The sequence below is a fragment of the Cygnus olor genome, chromosome 5, assembly GCF_009769625.2.
Source record: "Cygnus olor isolate bCygOlo1 chromosome 5, bCygOlo1.pri.v2, whole genome shotgun sequence".
NCBI lineage: Eukaryota > Metazoa > Chordata > Aves > Anseriformes > Anatidae > Cygnus > Cygnus olor.
The window spans coordinates 45,336,736-45,353,199 of record NC_049173.1 but is presented as its reverse complement, the minus strand read 5'-3'; the positions used below and the strand labels follow the sequence as shown (position 1 = coordinate 45,353,199).

General features: G+C 36.8%; 1 protein-coding gene across 1 annotated transcript in view; it reads right to left on the bottom strand.

Annotated features, from left to right (window-relative positions):
* NPAS3 (neuronal PAS domain protein 3) overlaps positions 1-16,464 on the bottom strand; it is a 614,752-nt gene that overhangs the window by 522,203 nt on the left and 76,085 nt on the right. The window contains 1 exon segment of the mRNA XM_040558338.1: positions 12,398-12,487. Coding sequence (XP_040414272.1) covers positions 12,398-12,487 — 90 coding nt within the window.

Genomic DNA, 16,464 nt, shown 5'->3' with positions numbered 1-16,464 from the left:
TGCTTAAACACAGCAAGTGGCTGATATTTGCATACATTGGATTTGGTAATCCAAGCTGAGTTTAGTTATCTGTTAATCAAAAATATCCACACATAAGAATCAAAAGCAAGCCAGACTGCAAAGCTACAAACATTGTATTGTGGGTAAAACAATGAGGGGTATGATGACCAACAATAAGCAGTTTTTTTATACAAACTGCTCTTAGATGAGCTTGTGGAAAAAGATAAAAGTGCTAATACAGAAGAAATTGCATCTCCAAATGAGTTTTTATATATTTCCCGGAATCTGCTCTTATAAAATATCCATGCGTAAACAGATGAGCCTTATACCACATCTAACACACTTAGAACATGCAGGAAAACTACTCTTAGAGCACAGGAGCATAAACAAAGCTTTACTTCCCAGGACCTGACATTGAAAAGCTAGGAGCATTAGCATAAAATGCTAATTTCAAACATCCTAAGAGCACATGTATCAAGAGCACTCACAGACAGGAGTGAACACCAAGCATCAGAACTGTAGTGTTCTCCAGTAGCAAGAAAAAGAAAGCAAGAAGCCTCCCACTTACAACCTTGAGCATATTGCTGCCACGCCATCAAGACTTGTAGTTAGACACTTGGAAGGGCTGTATGGCAAGTGCCAACTATCCACTAAAAAGTGCTTGGGCAAACAGGACCAGGGAAGGACTTCACCTCCTTAAACTGTCCCTGAGGAAAAGGGCACTTATCCTCATAACAGCCAGAGTATTGAAGGGTCAGCCAATTCCCATATAAAATTATCTGAATAGCTATGAAATGTGTTTATTCGCCTTCCTTATGAATTCTTGAAAGATCCAGATATGAGAAGAGTCTTCCCTCCATTTGCAGGAGATGAGCTTGTTTTCAACTTAAAATAGAAAGCAACTGGCGTTAACTAGGAAAGAAAAAAGAGCAATTCACTGGGCTGGCCAGCACTGCTTGGACTATTTTAACTCTTTGGAGTGGACATTGCTGCAGGGATACGAAGTATCTAAACAAAAGAAAATAAATTGGAAACATACAAGAGTCAGAAAAGTAAATCTAATTGTTGATATTCAGAAATGCATTTCACTCCATTTAGTGGCAGTGTCAATATTTAGATTTCAGTGTAACCTCTAAGCAATAACCTAGGCCTGGAGTGGTTGATTTGCTCACATTTTGATATCTCACAAAAGGTCTGTTTATAATTTGTAAGTATTCTTGGGGAAGTAGGTGAGGGGGAAAGCATCAACACTGAAAAAACTACCCAATGAGGTTGCCTTGACCTGTTTGGTAAACTTAACAGATTTTTGCCTGTTACACAGTACCATGCTCCCATAAGATATGAATCTACCAGCTGTGAATTTTACAGCCATTCAGTAGCACGTTTTTATGGATGATTATCTGATGCTATGCCTTTCTAGCAATTTCAATGCCACAGTTACCATTGATGCTGATGCATGGTCTGGATACATGCCTGATGTTCCCCAGGGTGATATGAATCAGAACTGCCTCTGTCGGTCATGCTGGGTCCAACACGTTACATAACCATCATCAGTAATCAAGCAGCAATGCAGCTATTCTAAAAGCACGTTGCTACCCCTGAAAGCAAGAAAGCTTCTTGCTACAATAGCCATGAAATGCTCTCTTAGTTATAAGATCTAGGTGTTGCCCAAAGCAAGCAGCAAGGCATTGTGTCCGACTAGGATATCATCATTAGGTTTCTCACTTCATTTTTGATTTGATGGGGTGAAAAAGCTCAGGCTACTTTTTGGAAAGTTTTTTTTTTTTTTACACCTTTTGATTTCAATGCAAAAGAGTTCAGCCATGTGAGATTTCATATGGATAGTATTGTCATAATTAATCAGGCAGGTCACAGCATCAGGAGGATTCTACGAAGACCAAAAATATGTGAAACTATTAGGAAGATTAGGTTTCTCACCCTTAATTCAGGTCTACAACATGATGATAAAAAGTGATCTCAAGTGTTAGGAAAAAAATTATGAAAAATGGGATTGATTTTTAAACATGCTACAGCTCAAGTTTCTTTACCCCAATGATTATTCACCACAAAAGTGATGTAAAAAACCATGTCCCTTCGCATTCTACAACAGGAGTCTTATTTTGATCTACATTAGGAGCAATTCGCCAATAGAGCATTTTTGGAACACCGCTGTGGCAAAGACTTCACATGTAATCAGCTATATCAGCAAAGGTTTGCTTTATACCCCCACAAGAAAAATCATCAGTTATTTGCAATAAAAGCAATTATCAGTCAAATAACTGTTATGTAAGTAAAACAGTACATGCTATACAGGTTCTACTAATACAACTTGGTCGATGTGGGACACTACACTACTTAAATATCTTTAATTGACTAAGCTATACCAAAATATACTATAGACTTAGATTGTATTTTCCTTTTTAAATTAAAATCTCTGAACCAAGATATTTAGTATTGTGCTCAAAATATCTTGATTCATTTTCTATTCCTACTGAAAAACTGCTCAATTCAACTTCCAAAGTTAGTAAAATGTCAACATCCTTTTTAGTACCCAAAAGGTAGAACATAGCATTCTTGGGGCAAAGAAAATCCTGTTAGACACAGCAAGAGTGTATGCTATACCAAAAGACAGTTACGAAACAAAGGCCAGAGACTGTGTAAACAGACTATACATGAGATTTTACTGAGTTATAATACCATAGCTTCTGTGTAAATATATTATAGGGTTTTCTGTAATTTTTACTATTTAGAAAACAAGGGAAAAACAGTATATGCTACAGGTCTGAAAAGAGTTTTACATCTATTACATCATGTTTTCCTTTCATCATTTGTATTTCATTAAATGTAAAATAGAGTTTAAGTAAGTTTCAGAATCAGATTCCTTCTACAAACACACTTCTGGCTAAATATTATTGCTGCTGACCATTAACATCTAAACAAGAAGAATCTGAGGCACCTTTTGTATTCACTGATCAGCACTGATCACCCCTTATGCAGGTGACTGGCTGCCTCATCTACAGCCAAGCACAGAAACATCCGTGACCCTGTGGTGCTTCCACACATCCTGGCCTGAGCCCTCATGGCACTGTGCTGTGCAATCAGGTTACACAAGCTGGTTTACAGCTTGAAAGGTTGTGCTGTCTCCCTTCACCTGGGCTTTCCATACATGTACCACAGTCAACAGCATAAAGTACTGGCCAGAAATAAATTTTTCACTGTGGAAAGGGTAATGCACCACAGCCTCTCCCCCCCAGCCTCTACCTCCAGATAGAATCATAGAATCACTAAGGCTGGAAAAGACCTTCAAGATCATCTGGTCCAACCATCCCCACTAACACCAGTATTACACACTAAACCATGTCTTGAAGTACTGCAACCAACCTTTTCTTAAGCAACCCCCAGGGATGGTGGCTCCACCACCTCCCCTGGATGAAGCAGCACACACAGTAGCTTCCAAGAGGCTACACACAAGGCAACAGTGTTAAGTGCTCTCTCCCCTAATGCTTTGATAACTTCCAGTCTTAGAGGCCATAACAGGTAGCCAAGTCCACCCAGCAGTGAGGCCTCCAGAGTTACCCACTAGGTACACAAATTAGTCACTCCAGTTTAGCAAGAGGGTGGAAGACTGCACAGTACACATCTAGGCAAGGAGACAACTGATCAGCACTGATGAATGCAGCAGCCCAGAAACTCCACAAAGATGTGTAAGGGCCCTGGCTGTGAGTCAGCTGTGGAGGAGCCACACTGCAGTGTCACAGCCAGCTACAGACAGGTACATGAAATTAATTCATTCAACTGCTGCTTGGTTCCCCACAGTCCATTTAACTAACTTTTGTGCAGAAGTAAGGGAATTTCACCTTTTATATAAATGCTGGAAAGACTTTACAAATTATTCCCAGTATACCACACATGCTCTAAATGGTGCAGCCTGATTAAACGGTACATGATACAGCATCTTAGACTACTCTGCATCACAGTCCTCAGTCTACAAGATGGCACAGACCCAACATCATTCATGAAACTGTAAGAGGAAGTTCAATGCAACTATAACAGGAAAAGGTATCTATTTTCATGAATCGCCTGTTACTCAATGAGCAGAAGACTGAGATATGACAGATTGTGCGTCTCTTTGTTAATCAGATTTTGTTTGGTATTTCTGATAAATTTATTTCATAGTTACCAGAAATTAAGGACAAATCCTAATATCATCTTTGGTTTTATGATACTGCAATGTTTTTTGTTCTTGTTTTTGACAATACAGAATTAGTTTTACACCTAAAGATAATTACAGGTTTTCGCCTTCCTATTGCACTCACATGAAGTATGCTTTCGATTTTCACTCTTTCCCTTTTTTATTTTCAAAACCTTGTATGCATGTGCATGAATGTACATATGAACATGGAACTTTAAGAAAAACATTAAAAATCTTTTTGTCCATATCTTTTAAAAAGTATAATGCAAGTCTTGTTTTTTTGTAAACCAATTTGTAAACCAAATACACGCTTTGCTAAATCTTTTTTCCCCTCACTGAAGCAGCTTTTTTTTCCCCTCTTATATGGAAAAGAAATCAGCATAAAGTAGCATTATCTACAGTGAAAGTATTCTAGCAAGAATTCAACAGTTTTGTCATATATAAGCTAGAAGTTTAGTGATATTTCTGCATCTGAATGTGAAATGAGTTATGCCATTTTTGTACCATGAAGCTCTACAGCTAGGTGGTAGAATCAATGACTAAACAACTTAAGCCTTAAACAGAAGCAAGTGCTGTGCAGGTCTAAGTTGCCAACCTCAAAAATATATATTTTTTATTTTTATTTATTTATTTATTTATTTAGAACTCAGAGCACAGTTTTGAGGTTTGCTCTGTGAAACCCTTTTGGAAGCAGGGGAAGGGACAGGAGAAGAATGGAGGACAAAAATAACTAAAAAGTAATTTATGGTAAACTCTGAACCTATGTTTCAATAAATCTTTTTTTTTTTTTATCATTTCATTATTTAATCTTCTGGTTATTTGAAAGCAGATCGAGTTCTAAATTAAAGCATCATTTCGAAATTAAGTAAAAAAATGATTTGTTTAGGAAGAAAACTAACATGAAAGGTTTCGAGTTTTCCAAAAGCCACCTCTTTGAGCTTCTTTCTGGATTAACACATTATTTTAATTTGCTAACTATCTGCAAATAACCTAGTTTTCTTTTCCAGAAAGTTTTTTTTTTTTAAAGAGTGAATTTGTTAGCCATCACTACAAATGCACAAATTTTCAAGGGAGAATTGTCTTCTATATTTCAGTGTCACTACGCAAAACAAGCCTTACATTACTTGAAAGAAAGGCTGCTGTCACCTCATACTGCTAAAAGTAAAATGTGCTCATGACTCACTGCCCCATTTGGTTGCAACTCATCACTGCCAGCAGCCCTAATTTGCTTCCAGCCATTATGACCAACAGCTCTGAAATATGAATTAGACCTACCAAGTACTCCACACAGGGGAAAGAGCTCCTTGAGTCCTTTATTCCCTACAGAGTATCCATGCATGAGAATAAATCAGTGATGTGAAAAAAAAAAAAATCCATCCCAGTAAAATTTGCAGATAACAAAAGATAAAATGGTAAATACCAAGGAGCTGTCACAGTTCTACAGATTGCATGGCAGCCTGGGCTCACTTGAGCAAGATGTTTTAACATAGCAGAGCACAAATTTCTCTGTCTAGTAACTAAGAACACAGATTCCAGATAAAGGCAATATAATTACCTAGAAAGGGGTGTATGGATGATGGTAACTTAATATTAGCATACAGTGCAATGCCTTGGCTAGTGCCACAAATGCAATCCTTTGATGTACACAATTTAACACTGGGTAGCAACAGGTCTGTGTAATTTGCCACCAATGCAGAACCAGAGTCATTGTTTCAAACAGCAAGCAAGAAGGTTGTACTGTTTCATATCTGCAATCCTTGAGTACTACCAAAAGGACGACCAGTGGACTACACCAGTATTCAAACTAGGAAGACTGCAGACAGCTGCAAAGAGGTGTTCAGACTCTAGAAAAATTGCCTTGCTAAGAACAAGAGTGGAAACCTCTATTAAAGTGGAGGATAAAAGGTCAATTCGTTACTCTGTAAGTATTTAAATGCGGGGGGAAGAACTGAAGAATATCATGATTATTAAAGGATTCTTCAACTTCTTAATTAATGCTGGATTTGGTAAGTTTCTGCTACCGAAAGGAAAACTTCTGAATAAAATAAGGTAACAATACTTAATGGAAATGGTAACTAACAGCAAACAGTCCAGCTATAGAAATGCAGGATTTACTTTCAGTTCTTATAATCAGTATTTTCCTTCTAAAAATGAGCCAGAAGTTGCAGGATTGTGTTAGTTATCTTGTATTGTTCTTCGAAATCAAAAAACAGCAAAGAGCTGGAGCTCTGCCTTTCAAATGCATACCTAAAATGCTCCATGGTAACTTTGTTACTGAAACCCATAGCTTTTACATATAAGCTAAAGGCAGGTAATTGGCTTTTTAATACTTTGCGAAAAGGAAAAAAGATTTTTTTTTCCTAGTTGTGAAATAAATTGCTGATAAATGAAAAGTACTTCTCTTGCTCACTGCTTTCCCAAGCAATATTTTGGGCATACTAGGTATTAATATTTCTTTATTTGTGTAAAGCAAGGAATTACTGAAAGAGCATGGGAAAACTGAACTCTTGCTGAATACAAAGAGTACCCTGGTAACTGATAATTTGAATTGATCTTTCCATTTCTGAAACCAGTAGCATGACTCAAAAAAACTTTCATATCTGGAATTAAGATGAAATGCAAGAACAATTTCCATAGGCTATCGAAAACACATCTTAACAGGGAATTAGCAGACAATATTTTATTCAAAGGGTGTGGTCACAGGACCTGACAACCCAGCCAGTTTAACATGGATTGCATGCAAGCAAGCAAAAGGTAATTGTCTAATTGGTCAATTGACCGATATTAAATTCACCTCAGGATTTAACTCAGAATAGATATTATAATTAGACACTGCAAAACTTAAGTGAATCTTCAAAATCTGTATTGAACTGTAAACTGAATAGGATTTTGTAAACCTGAATAACGTGGCCCTGTATTATTCAGTGGAAGAAAATTCAGGTAACATGTATGTGTCTCCTATTCTCTATTCAAAGTACATTTCACTAATCTCAGAGTAAGATTTAAAACCAGTGCAATATCTATGTCATAATAGAAATACAAGTACGATAAAATTTGTTATTGAAAAGTTATGTTTTTGAGTGCTGTTCTCTTAAATGTTCCAATCAGCCAAGGATTAGATGTTCAACTTAATGCTAGCCAAGTGATCATTAATCATTTTAAAGTGGCACAGTTAATCTCATTTCATACCCAGAGAAAGCCCACTCTCATATTCTACATGCAAGATGACATTGGCTCACTTCTGGATGCGTTTTAAACTCAGTTGAAGACTTCCTCTTTTTTGCTGAAAAAGACATCTAGAACAACGCAGCATAAAAACCCTGCAGATATGCTCAAAACTACACAAAGGTGAAAACAAAACTAGGCAGCTATAAAAGGGGTAAAAGTTTTGCTATGGAGAGTTCCTAGAGAGAGGCTACAAGAACCAGTAGATTTGTATTAACAGGCCTGTTGCATGAGTTAGCAGCAGCTTCTTTGACAGATACTGATAAATAATGAATTAACGTTATTAGCTTTTAAACAAATATATTGTAAGAAGAGGTAAGAGAGAACACCACCCTAAAGACAGATCTACTGTGCAAGACAAAGGCCTTCGCCCTTTACTAAAACAGGTGAAATGAAATAGCACATTTTGCAGTATGAAAATGTGTCTAGCAGGGCCATGAGATTAATTGGACATGCAAATCAATTTTTTGTTTTATCCATTTGATAAATAATCCTTAAACTTAAGAGGCTGACAAGAATGGTTTAGCCTTGCACATCCTTTTCTCAGTCGTACAAATATTTATGGGTTTTGAGCCATCAGGGGACCTTATTTAGTCTGGCAAGGTTGGATATTTTAGCATTTACAGGCTTATGATGATAATGTATACATGAACAAGCCATACCTTCCAGGACAAACTGCTCTTCTTCTTACACTGAAACCAGTAAGACTTCTTATCTATGCTCATTTCACTAACTTGCAGAGAAATTAAGGGAAAAAGAGCTAATAAAGCCACAGTTGTATTTCCACAACTTAAATAAGTGAGGTGTTTTCCTTGCATGTTTATTCCATGCTCTTGATTTCAGAAGAAATACCTTGCTTGCTGCAGAACACTTTCCTATTCTCTACTTCCCTCTGGAAAAAGACATGACCTTAAGCCTGCTTAATATAGACAGGAAGAAATGAAGAAGAAATGATCCTTCCACCATTGCTTTGGAGATAGTACACAACGGCCACCAAATGGGGAATTTCACCCTCACAACCCAGATAATGCTCTGAAGGGCCACTTTATGAATAGAACAACTTCAAGGAGAAGAACAAATAACTGAGATATCCTCTGCTTGTACACAACTGACACTCCCTACAGACAAGAAATAAAACATACTTTTCTTGACAAGCCATTATTCCTCGTAATTCAGCAACAAACATACCTGGAGCACGTGCAGGGAGATGCACCATCTCTGGAGATCTTCTACCCAGGCTTTGTTCACTATTTGACACTCCATAAAGGTGAACAAGAGTGCAAAACATAAGTGTCTGAGCAAACAAAAGAAAGGATTTTCAACCTGGGCAAGAGGGAAAAACCTTGGCAGCTTAGTTACATTTTCTTCTCAGTTCTAGTTGACTATTTCTTTTTATTGTCAATTTTGTTTGACACCACAAAGAAGCTGGACATTCCTGGCTACAGCTGTGTGGAGTGAAAAAGAAAAAAAGGGGAAATATTCAGGAGTTGATGGACTGACAAATTCCAGGGCAGTAACTGATAGGTCTCTGTTTTTACTGCCATAGCTCAAGACATGTAATCTACTTCAAAAAGCACAATGGTGAAGTCTTAATATAAAAAATTGTGGTGGTCATTACCACAAGCAAATGCAGAAACAAATTGTAGTTGTTTTCAAAGGTTAGAGCTTTTTAAAATATTTACATTTACAGCCACCTCAAACAACATAGGCCCATAGCAACCAAGGTGACAGACAGGGGAGGGGGAAATCTTTTGTTTGGATTTTGGGAAGGGTGTGAGGCACATCATCTTTTGCAACAGTATATTCCACTCTGTTCTGGGTGGTATATCTAGTGGCATCTATAAGACCAAACTGTAAGTTAAATAAATAGCCTAGAGTGATTCGTATCAACATATTCAATACACATGAAATAGACAAAATATTATCTAATGTAATCATTGGACCAACTCCTCAGGAATGTTGCAGTAAAAAAAATTGCAATTTTTTTCCTCAAGAAAAATGTTTTAACTAACCTAAAACTTTAAGAACTCTTAGAAACATTAGTGCTAGTACATACCAGAAATAAGTTTAACTAATAAGTTACTTCCCCAAATGTTTTCTGAGGGAGTATTGCTGAAGTGGAAGGTCAGGGCACGATCCTTTCAGATTTTTACAGAAAGGATCAGAATATCTCAATTTAAATTGCTAAGCAGCTTCACACAAAATATCTTTAATAGGTAGACAGTTAAGCATAAATCTGAAGTAGGCTCTCAGCTTATCAGCATACTACTTTTTCTTCCATTTAAAAATAGGGGGCTGGGGGAAGGAAGAAATAAAAAGCCTGTAAGGAAGCTCCATTATAAAAGAAGGTGAAGAGTCCCATAATCAAAAAACAAAAACAAACAAGCTTCTAGCAAGCAAGCATTCTCAACATGTACAAACTACACAGACTGAAGTTTAGGAAGTGGTCATACCACAAGAGTACCAGAATTAAAAAAAGATTAAATAACTCTGAACAACTTCAGGAACTATAAAGAACCTTAAGATACTTACAGAGGAACACAAGTTACCAGTTTCCATAGATATATTTCTGTCAGGTATATGATAACATTCTCCAGTTTAAAGTTAACTGGAGTCTAGTACAGCCCACAACATAGGTCTGGAAGACCACTGCACCTGAATGCTGCCTGGATTCACAGCCAGATACCCTGGTAGGATTGGCACCGCACATTGAGCCTCCTGCTGCTTTTCAGTGCCTGCCACTGCTGTGCTGCCCTAAGCACCTAATTTGAAGCTATTGATATCATGACTACCAAAGCTGCAGTCCTATCTCCAACAGCAGCATATAGGTGGGTAAATACTACTTCATACGCAGTTGTCTCATACCAAAAGTTCACATTTGTCTTGCAGCACTGAAGTATAAGCTTTAAAATGTCATTAATACAGCTTTCATATCATTGGAAATAAATTACCATGGGAAAAAAGTACCAAAAACATCCATTGGAAAGAATACAAAGAATGCCTCAGAGAACTTAAATACCACTGAAGTACCACCAAGTGGGAAATTCCACTAATCAAAAAGCACTCTTGTCTGTAGAAAGACATAGCCATTAGTTTTCAAAAAATAATCTATGCTTTCACCTCACTTGTGGAACTGGTCAATATAGTACTTAAACCAATTCACATAAGGAATTTCAGGCTTTGACAAAACAGACATGAATTATAACTGCCTCATTGCCTGTCCAAATTTTTGCCTTTTTGGGGGAGTTGAATTTGCCACTGAGGGTGGCAGGGAGATCTATTGAGCCAATACCTATTTGCTACTCTATATGTACCTGTAAGTGAACATCTACTACCCTATTTTGTGGTCAGCACTGCTAACTGTTTTAACTATACTGACTACAAAGTCTACCTAATTTCAAACATTAAGATAATCAGGTATTCTGCATCACTATATTTTGCACTCAAACTGTGCCAACTTCTTATTTCCACAAAGTTTCAAAATCTTGAAGTTGTTCTAAAACCTGATATAAATAGTATACAACAAATCTGGTTTTAAACATTTAAAAAAAATGAATATATTTTTATGGTTACTGAACTGAAGTTACAAGAAAAGTAAAATCATAAAAGTTAAGCTGTATGCTGACATTTACAGTCATGCTAAAAAAACTGCTTAAATTACCCTGGACACTGCTTATTTGCAGAATAAGATAGGAAAACTAAAATGTAAAAAATATTTATAAATCAATGTAAAGCATAAATATCTCACACCACAAGTAGGTATGAACACAAGAAGCCAAGCCAATATTCAGATTTCCATTTTGGCTCAAAGTTACATTAATGCTATAATTATAAAGAGAACTCTACATTTCTCTTTATCCTCTCACTCCTCTAAACCAAAATGATACCCTTGATTTACTCAAAAGCACCAGTTACTTAATGTGTGTATGGTGTTAGCTTATATATACCGAAAATTTCAGAAAACAAACAGTAATGCAATAAGATTGGATGAGAATGTGACCTGAAAAATTACGAGTATGATGGCCTTACTGAAGAAACATTTTGTTCCAATGCAAGTACAACTGACATTTAGAAACTAAGGGTTGTTTTTTTTAAATGGTCTGTTATACACAAGAAAATAGTAACAAAAAAAATAAGAATATAGTTGGAGTATGAAAAAATAAAGACCAAGCGACAGAAAGCTTCAAAATTCAGTAAGATTACAGAAAACTCATAATGCATTTGCAATATATTAATACAAAATCATCTGTATCTGTAAATATATAATTTTCAATTCTACGTAAAAATGGGTTATTAAATCCTTACTGCAGTAAAATAGAAACTTTACTGATAGACTGCAGAAGAAACATAAGCACGTTACAGTTGCCTGCCCACAGTAACAGCACTTTTGTCAGAAGCTCCGGTAACAACCTTTAGTTACACACGAAAGTGGGCTCTGTTAGGGCAACAGACAAAGGCAAATGACTGCAAAGCAAGAGGACTCAACTTCAATTTAACTGTCCTGTAAGGTACATACTAATTAGCTGCAAAGCTATGAAATCCTAGCTAGCATGTTAAGTCTGCTACATGACAGTATAATTTGACTTCTTAAAGGATTATGCAAATTACAACTCATCATTCCATTACATGACTGAAAAAAAGTGACAGCTAATTTATACATAACACACCTTTCAAATCCCTAAGATGTCAAGCACCTGTGCAATACATTTTGCCTAGATTTTCTAGTGTATACATTCTTGTTTATTGCACTGTACAGAAGCATACCTAAGAGATATAGCAAAGTCATAGGGTCTTTTATTTGCTTTCTAGCTTTTAGAGCACAATCCCAAAGAATTAAACAGCATATTTCTGTCCCTGTGTTAGAGGTTTTGTACATAAGCAGAGGTATAAGGTTTCAACGCATGTAATTTCTGAATAGCGGGAGAGCACGAGCACTAAATGCACGAGCTAGATGCAAGACTCACACAGATTTCAACATACTTCTGGTAGGTAGATTCACAGTAGATTCCGTCATATCTGTAGATTTTCCTACATTCTGATTGGTTGGGCAGAGGATGCTGGACAGTTATTCTGTAGAGGCATCAAAAACAGATATACATGACTAGAGATTCTCTACAGGTAACTGTAATGCAGGACAATCAGTATGTTGAAAGTGATTTATTTATAGTTTGCTGTAAGCATCTTTCTGATCTCTTTAAATCAACTGCCTTGTGCACATAACATCCAGAGCTTCCACTTTTCAAAAGTTGCACTGAGAGTAAACTAAACTTCAGTTCTCCAAAAGAATGGTACTTTTCCACCCCCCACCATCAAATGAAAGGGGAAGTAGTAAAGAACTTTATGAACCAAACTGATATTTCACAAACTTTGTGTACATAAAATAGTGCTTATAAAACTGATGATTTATTGTTTAGTGTTGAAATCCTTCCTGAGGCAGGACATCCATTTATATCAGCAGGGAGTTTGTCCAGACAAAGACCAAATAACCCTCCAATTTAAAAATGTCAACAGCAATTCACACATTTGCAGAGAATGAGGATGTTGTGGCATTAGGAGGACTGTGATTGAAGGTGCTCAGCACCACCTGAATAATGCCATATGTTCTCGGATTGACTGAAAAAAATGAAAGTGATTGGCAGCAATCAGGAGGTGCGCAGCATCTTGTAAAATCAGGCCTTAAAAGATTTGTCAATCATTCTATTATTTATCCCTCCCCAACTCCCTGTTAGCAGAAAATATAATTTGGCTATAAAAATTCAATGTTTTTAAAATATACTTGGGAATTGCACACAAAACAGTACCCACTAATTTCCTTTTTTAGATTTTTTTCCTCCTCTCTTATCCTGAATATAAACACATTTTAGATTCTTTTGCATCTTCCAGAAATACTTTTGTCTCTTTTAATATAATTGTAGTTAAACTAAAATATAAAATTGTGAAACTTATACAAAATTTTCAAATGTTGAATTTTAAGCTGTGAAAGATATTTAGGTATTCTTCTTACTACAAGATTGTTTTTTCTTTTTAATTTTTAACTATTAAGTATATATAGCTCTCAACTAGTCATTTAAAATCATGCGTTTTAACAGTAATTTGATTGTGGAGGTATGATAAAGTGAGCATTATTAGGCAGCAACAAGCTTTGCAAGAAAATGGAAAGTTTTCTACTGTGGAAACTGAGGGCCTTCCTTAAGCCTGCACCTAACACAGAGCAGCAAGTACATGCATCTTCAAATCTTAACACAGCCCCATTCCCCTGATCATTTAAATTGGAACCCTGCCCACATACCCAATTTTCTTCCCCAGGAACCCATGTGTGGAAGGGAAGAGAGCAAGATGGAGAAGACATGACCAAACACACCTGCAAATCACAGGGCAGCCCTGGATTCCCTCATTAAGACATCACCAGAGAGGCTTACTTAATGGGATAAACAGGGCCTTTAAGTTAGATCCCTTAGTGTATACCAAGGTGTACAAAAAAAGTTGAGTATGCTAAAGTGGGATTTACAACACAAGTGCTATCCATAGGAGCCGTGCAAGCTAGTAAAAATAAAAGTCTATAAGGGGAGAGTTTCTTCCATGCTGTTTCTGTCTCAGACAGAAACCTCATTTCAAGTCACCCAGAAATACCTACATCAAAGTGAATTCAAGCCTCAGAATCTTCAGGATACAATCACATTAGCTGACCCCACTCCAATTTCACACACCTCTCTTCTTTTTTTGGAAGTGAAACAAGGGGTGCTTTTTTTTTTTTTTTTTAACTGAGCTGGATGGCTAAAGCCTCAACGACATGGTAGAGCCAGGATCTCCATCTCTCTCAAACAGAGGAGGTTCACACACACATTCCCCTACAGCTCCAAAGATTACCCAGACTCCTTGGTAATAACTGTTTCAGAGCAAGCAATATGCTGACTCCCTGTGCTAAAACAATGCTAACTAAAAATAAATAAATCAGGACTCACTGGATCAGAGAAAAGGATCCAATGAGAACACGTTATAGAGCATGTAATATGAAAAGACATTCAAAATTGCATAAGCAGTCCTTGCAGAACCTATCAGAATCCTTCCCCAAGGACTGCCTTCATCACAGGGCTTCAGAATTATGCTTTCTTCCACCAGTTGTCTGGTGAAGTGAACTCTGAATAGTAATACTGATTATAACTATTATTTGAATAGATAAACAAGTAGAATATGACTCCAGAAAACCTTTATTCTCAAGTACTTGTGACATTATTCTGGAAAGTCAAAAGACATGGGCTTGAGCACCTTGAGATGAAATAAGTCCCAAATAAACATTAAATGTGTCAAGCTAGCATAGAATAGCTGTCAGCTAGCTTTTCTTTCCAGAAGGAATAACACACAGACAGACACAGTAGGTTCTGCGTGTACATCAGCACTTCTTCAGTGTGAGAGTGAAGAAATACTTAAACAGGTTGCCCAGAGAAGGGTGTGAAAATTCCACTCATGGAGGTGGTCAAAAGCTTCCTGGACACGGTCCTGGGCAGCCTGCTACAGGCAACCCTGCTTCTTTAACCCAGAGGGGTTGGTTGGAAGATATGACCTCCAAAGGTCTCATCTAGCCTCAACCATTCTGTGATTCAAGCAGACCTTTGGACTGTGACTCACATTCCTACTTTACATCTAGCCAGATGTCTACACCAAAAATCAGAAACAGGAGAGATTAGAATATGTATTTAAAACCACCATAATTGATGAGGCTCTATATATAACACAGCAACTGCGATGGATCCTAGTCAGAGACACACAATCTTCCTTTATATTTTATATTGTTAGATGCCATTTCAGGAACCAATTCAAGAGCCTTTTCAGACCCAGCCCTTACCATAATGGTTCACAAACACTTATGTTTATAAGGTTATCTTGCTGTCATTCCCTCTCTACTGCAACACACACACACACAATCATACCCCCAAACACTAAACCAAATAAGACATCAATGCAAATCTCTTAAAATCCCTTCAGCAAGACAGCACAGCATCTAAATTAGCACAGAATGGGGCCCTACTGTGCTTAACCTGAAAAAGGAACAAGTCCTGAGACACTATAATACATTTCAAACTACACACCAGGTTAACAATGCAGATACCACCTAGAACAATGCATTAAAAAACAAAACACTTTTCTCATATGATACTTGTCCCTTATTCTTAAGGTTCATTTTAGCGTGAGAAGTGTAGTCCCATAAGTGGACTTCTATAATGAAAAAAGACTATTTAGGTGTTTAGAAGCTGCCTAACTATCACACCCATGTGCCCTCTGTCCTATGTCCCATGTACTTCAGCTGTCATTTAATAGATTTACATTTACAATTATCATTTGATAGCTGTGAGGCTGCGGGTCAGAAATTAAGGCTACCTGGTAGAACAGGTTACTCAGCATTTCTTACTGGGGCGAAAAAATACAACTAGGAAAAATTACTGGTTAGGATCTAAAAGAATTCACCAAGACAATCAGTCTTATTCCCCCCACACACACACCAAAAAATAGTTTTAGACAATCTTCACAGAATTAATTTTGCTAACTTGTTTTTAGCATGTTATGTCAGCAAAGTGTATTTCTCAGGTTCCACATACAAAATTGATTTAGCACAAGATAAAACTGTATATTGGCTATTTACTCTGGGTACTGTATATTCTTGTTCCATTTTATGCTTTCAAATTGATTTCTTGTATTTTTTTCTGTATTAAAAATTAAAGCACCAAATAGTATTTGAGTCTGATCAATTTGCAGTGGTTAGCTCACCCCAATTTTAGTTGGGTTTTGACTGGTTTGAAAAAAAAAAACATCTATTCTCTTATAAGCTTTTAGAGTAAAAGTTGCCACTTCATGATAACAAAGGCAAAAATAAGTTTCAAGTTATAAACACTTAACTCTGTAGTACAGAAGGTTAATCTCCAAAGAAGCTAGAAACAAAGCAGACAAAATGCCTACAAATCCTACATGAAGCATCATATTTCTCTTAAATATTTGTATCTTCCTTTCCTTGTGTGGACCATAAGACGACAATGCTGGGTGCACTCTCACAC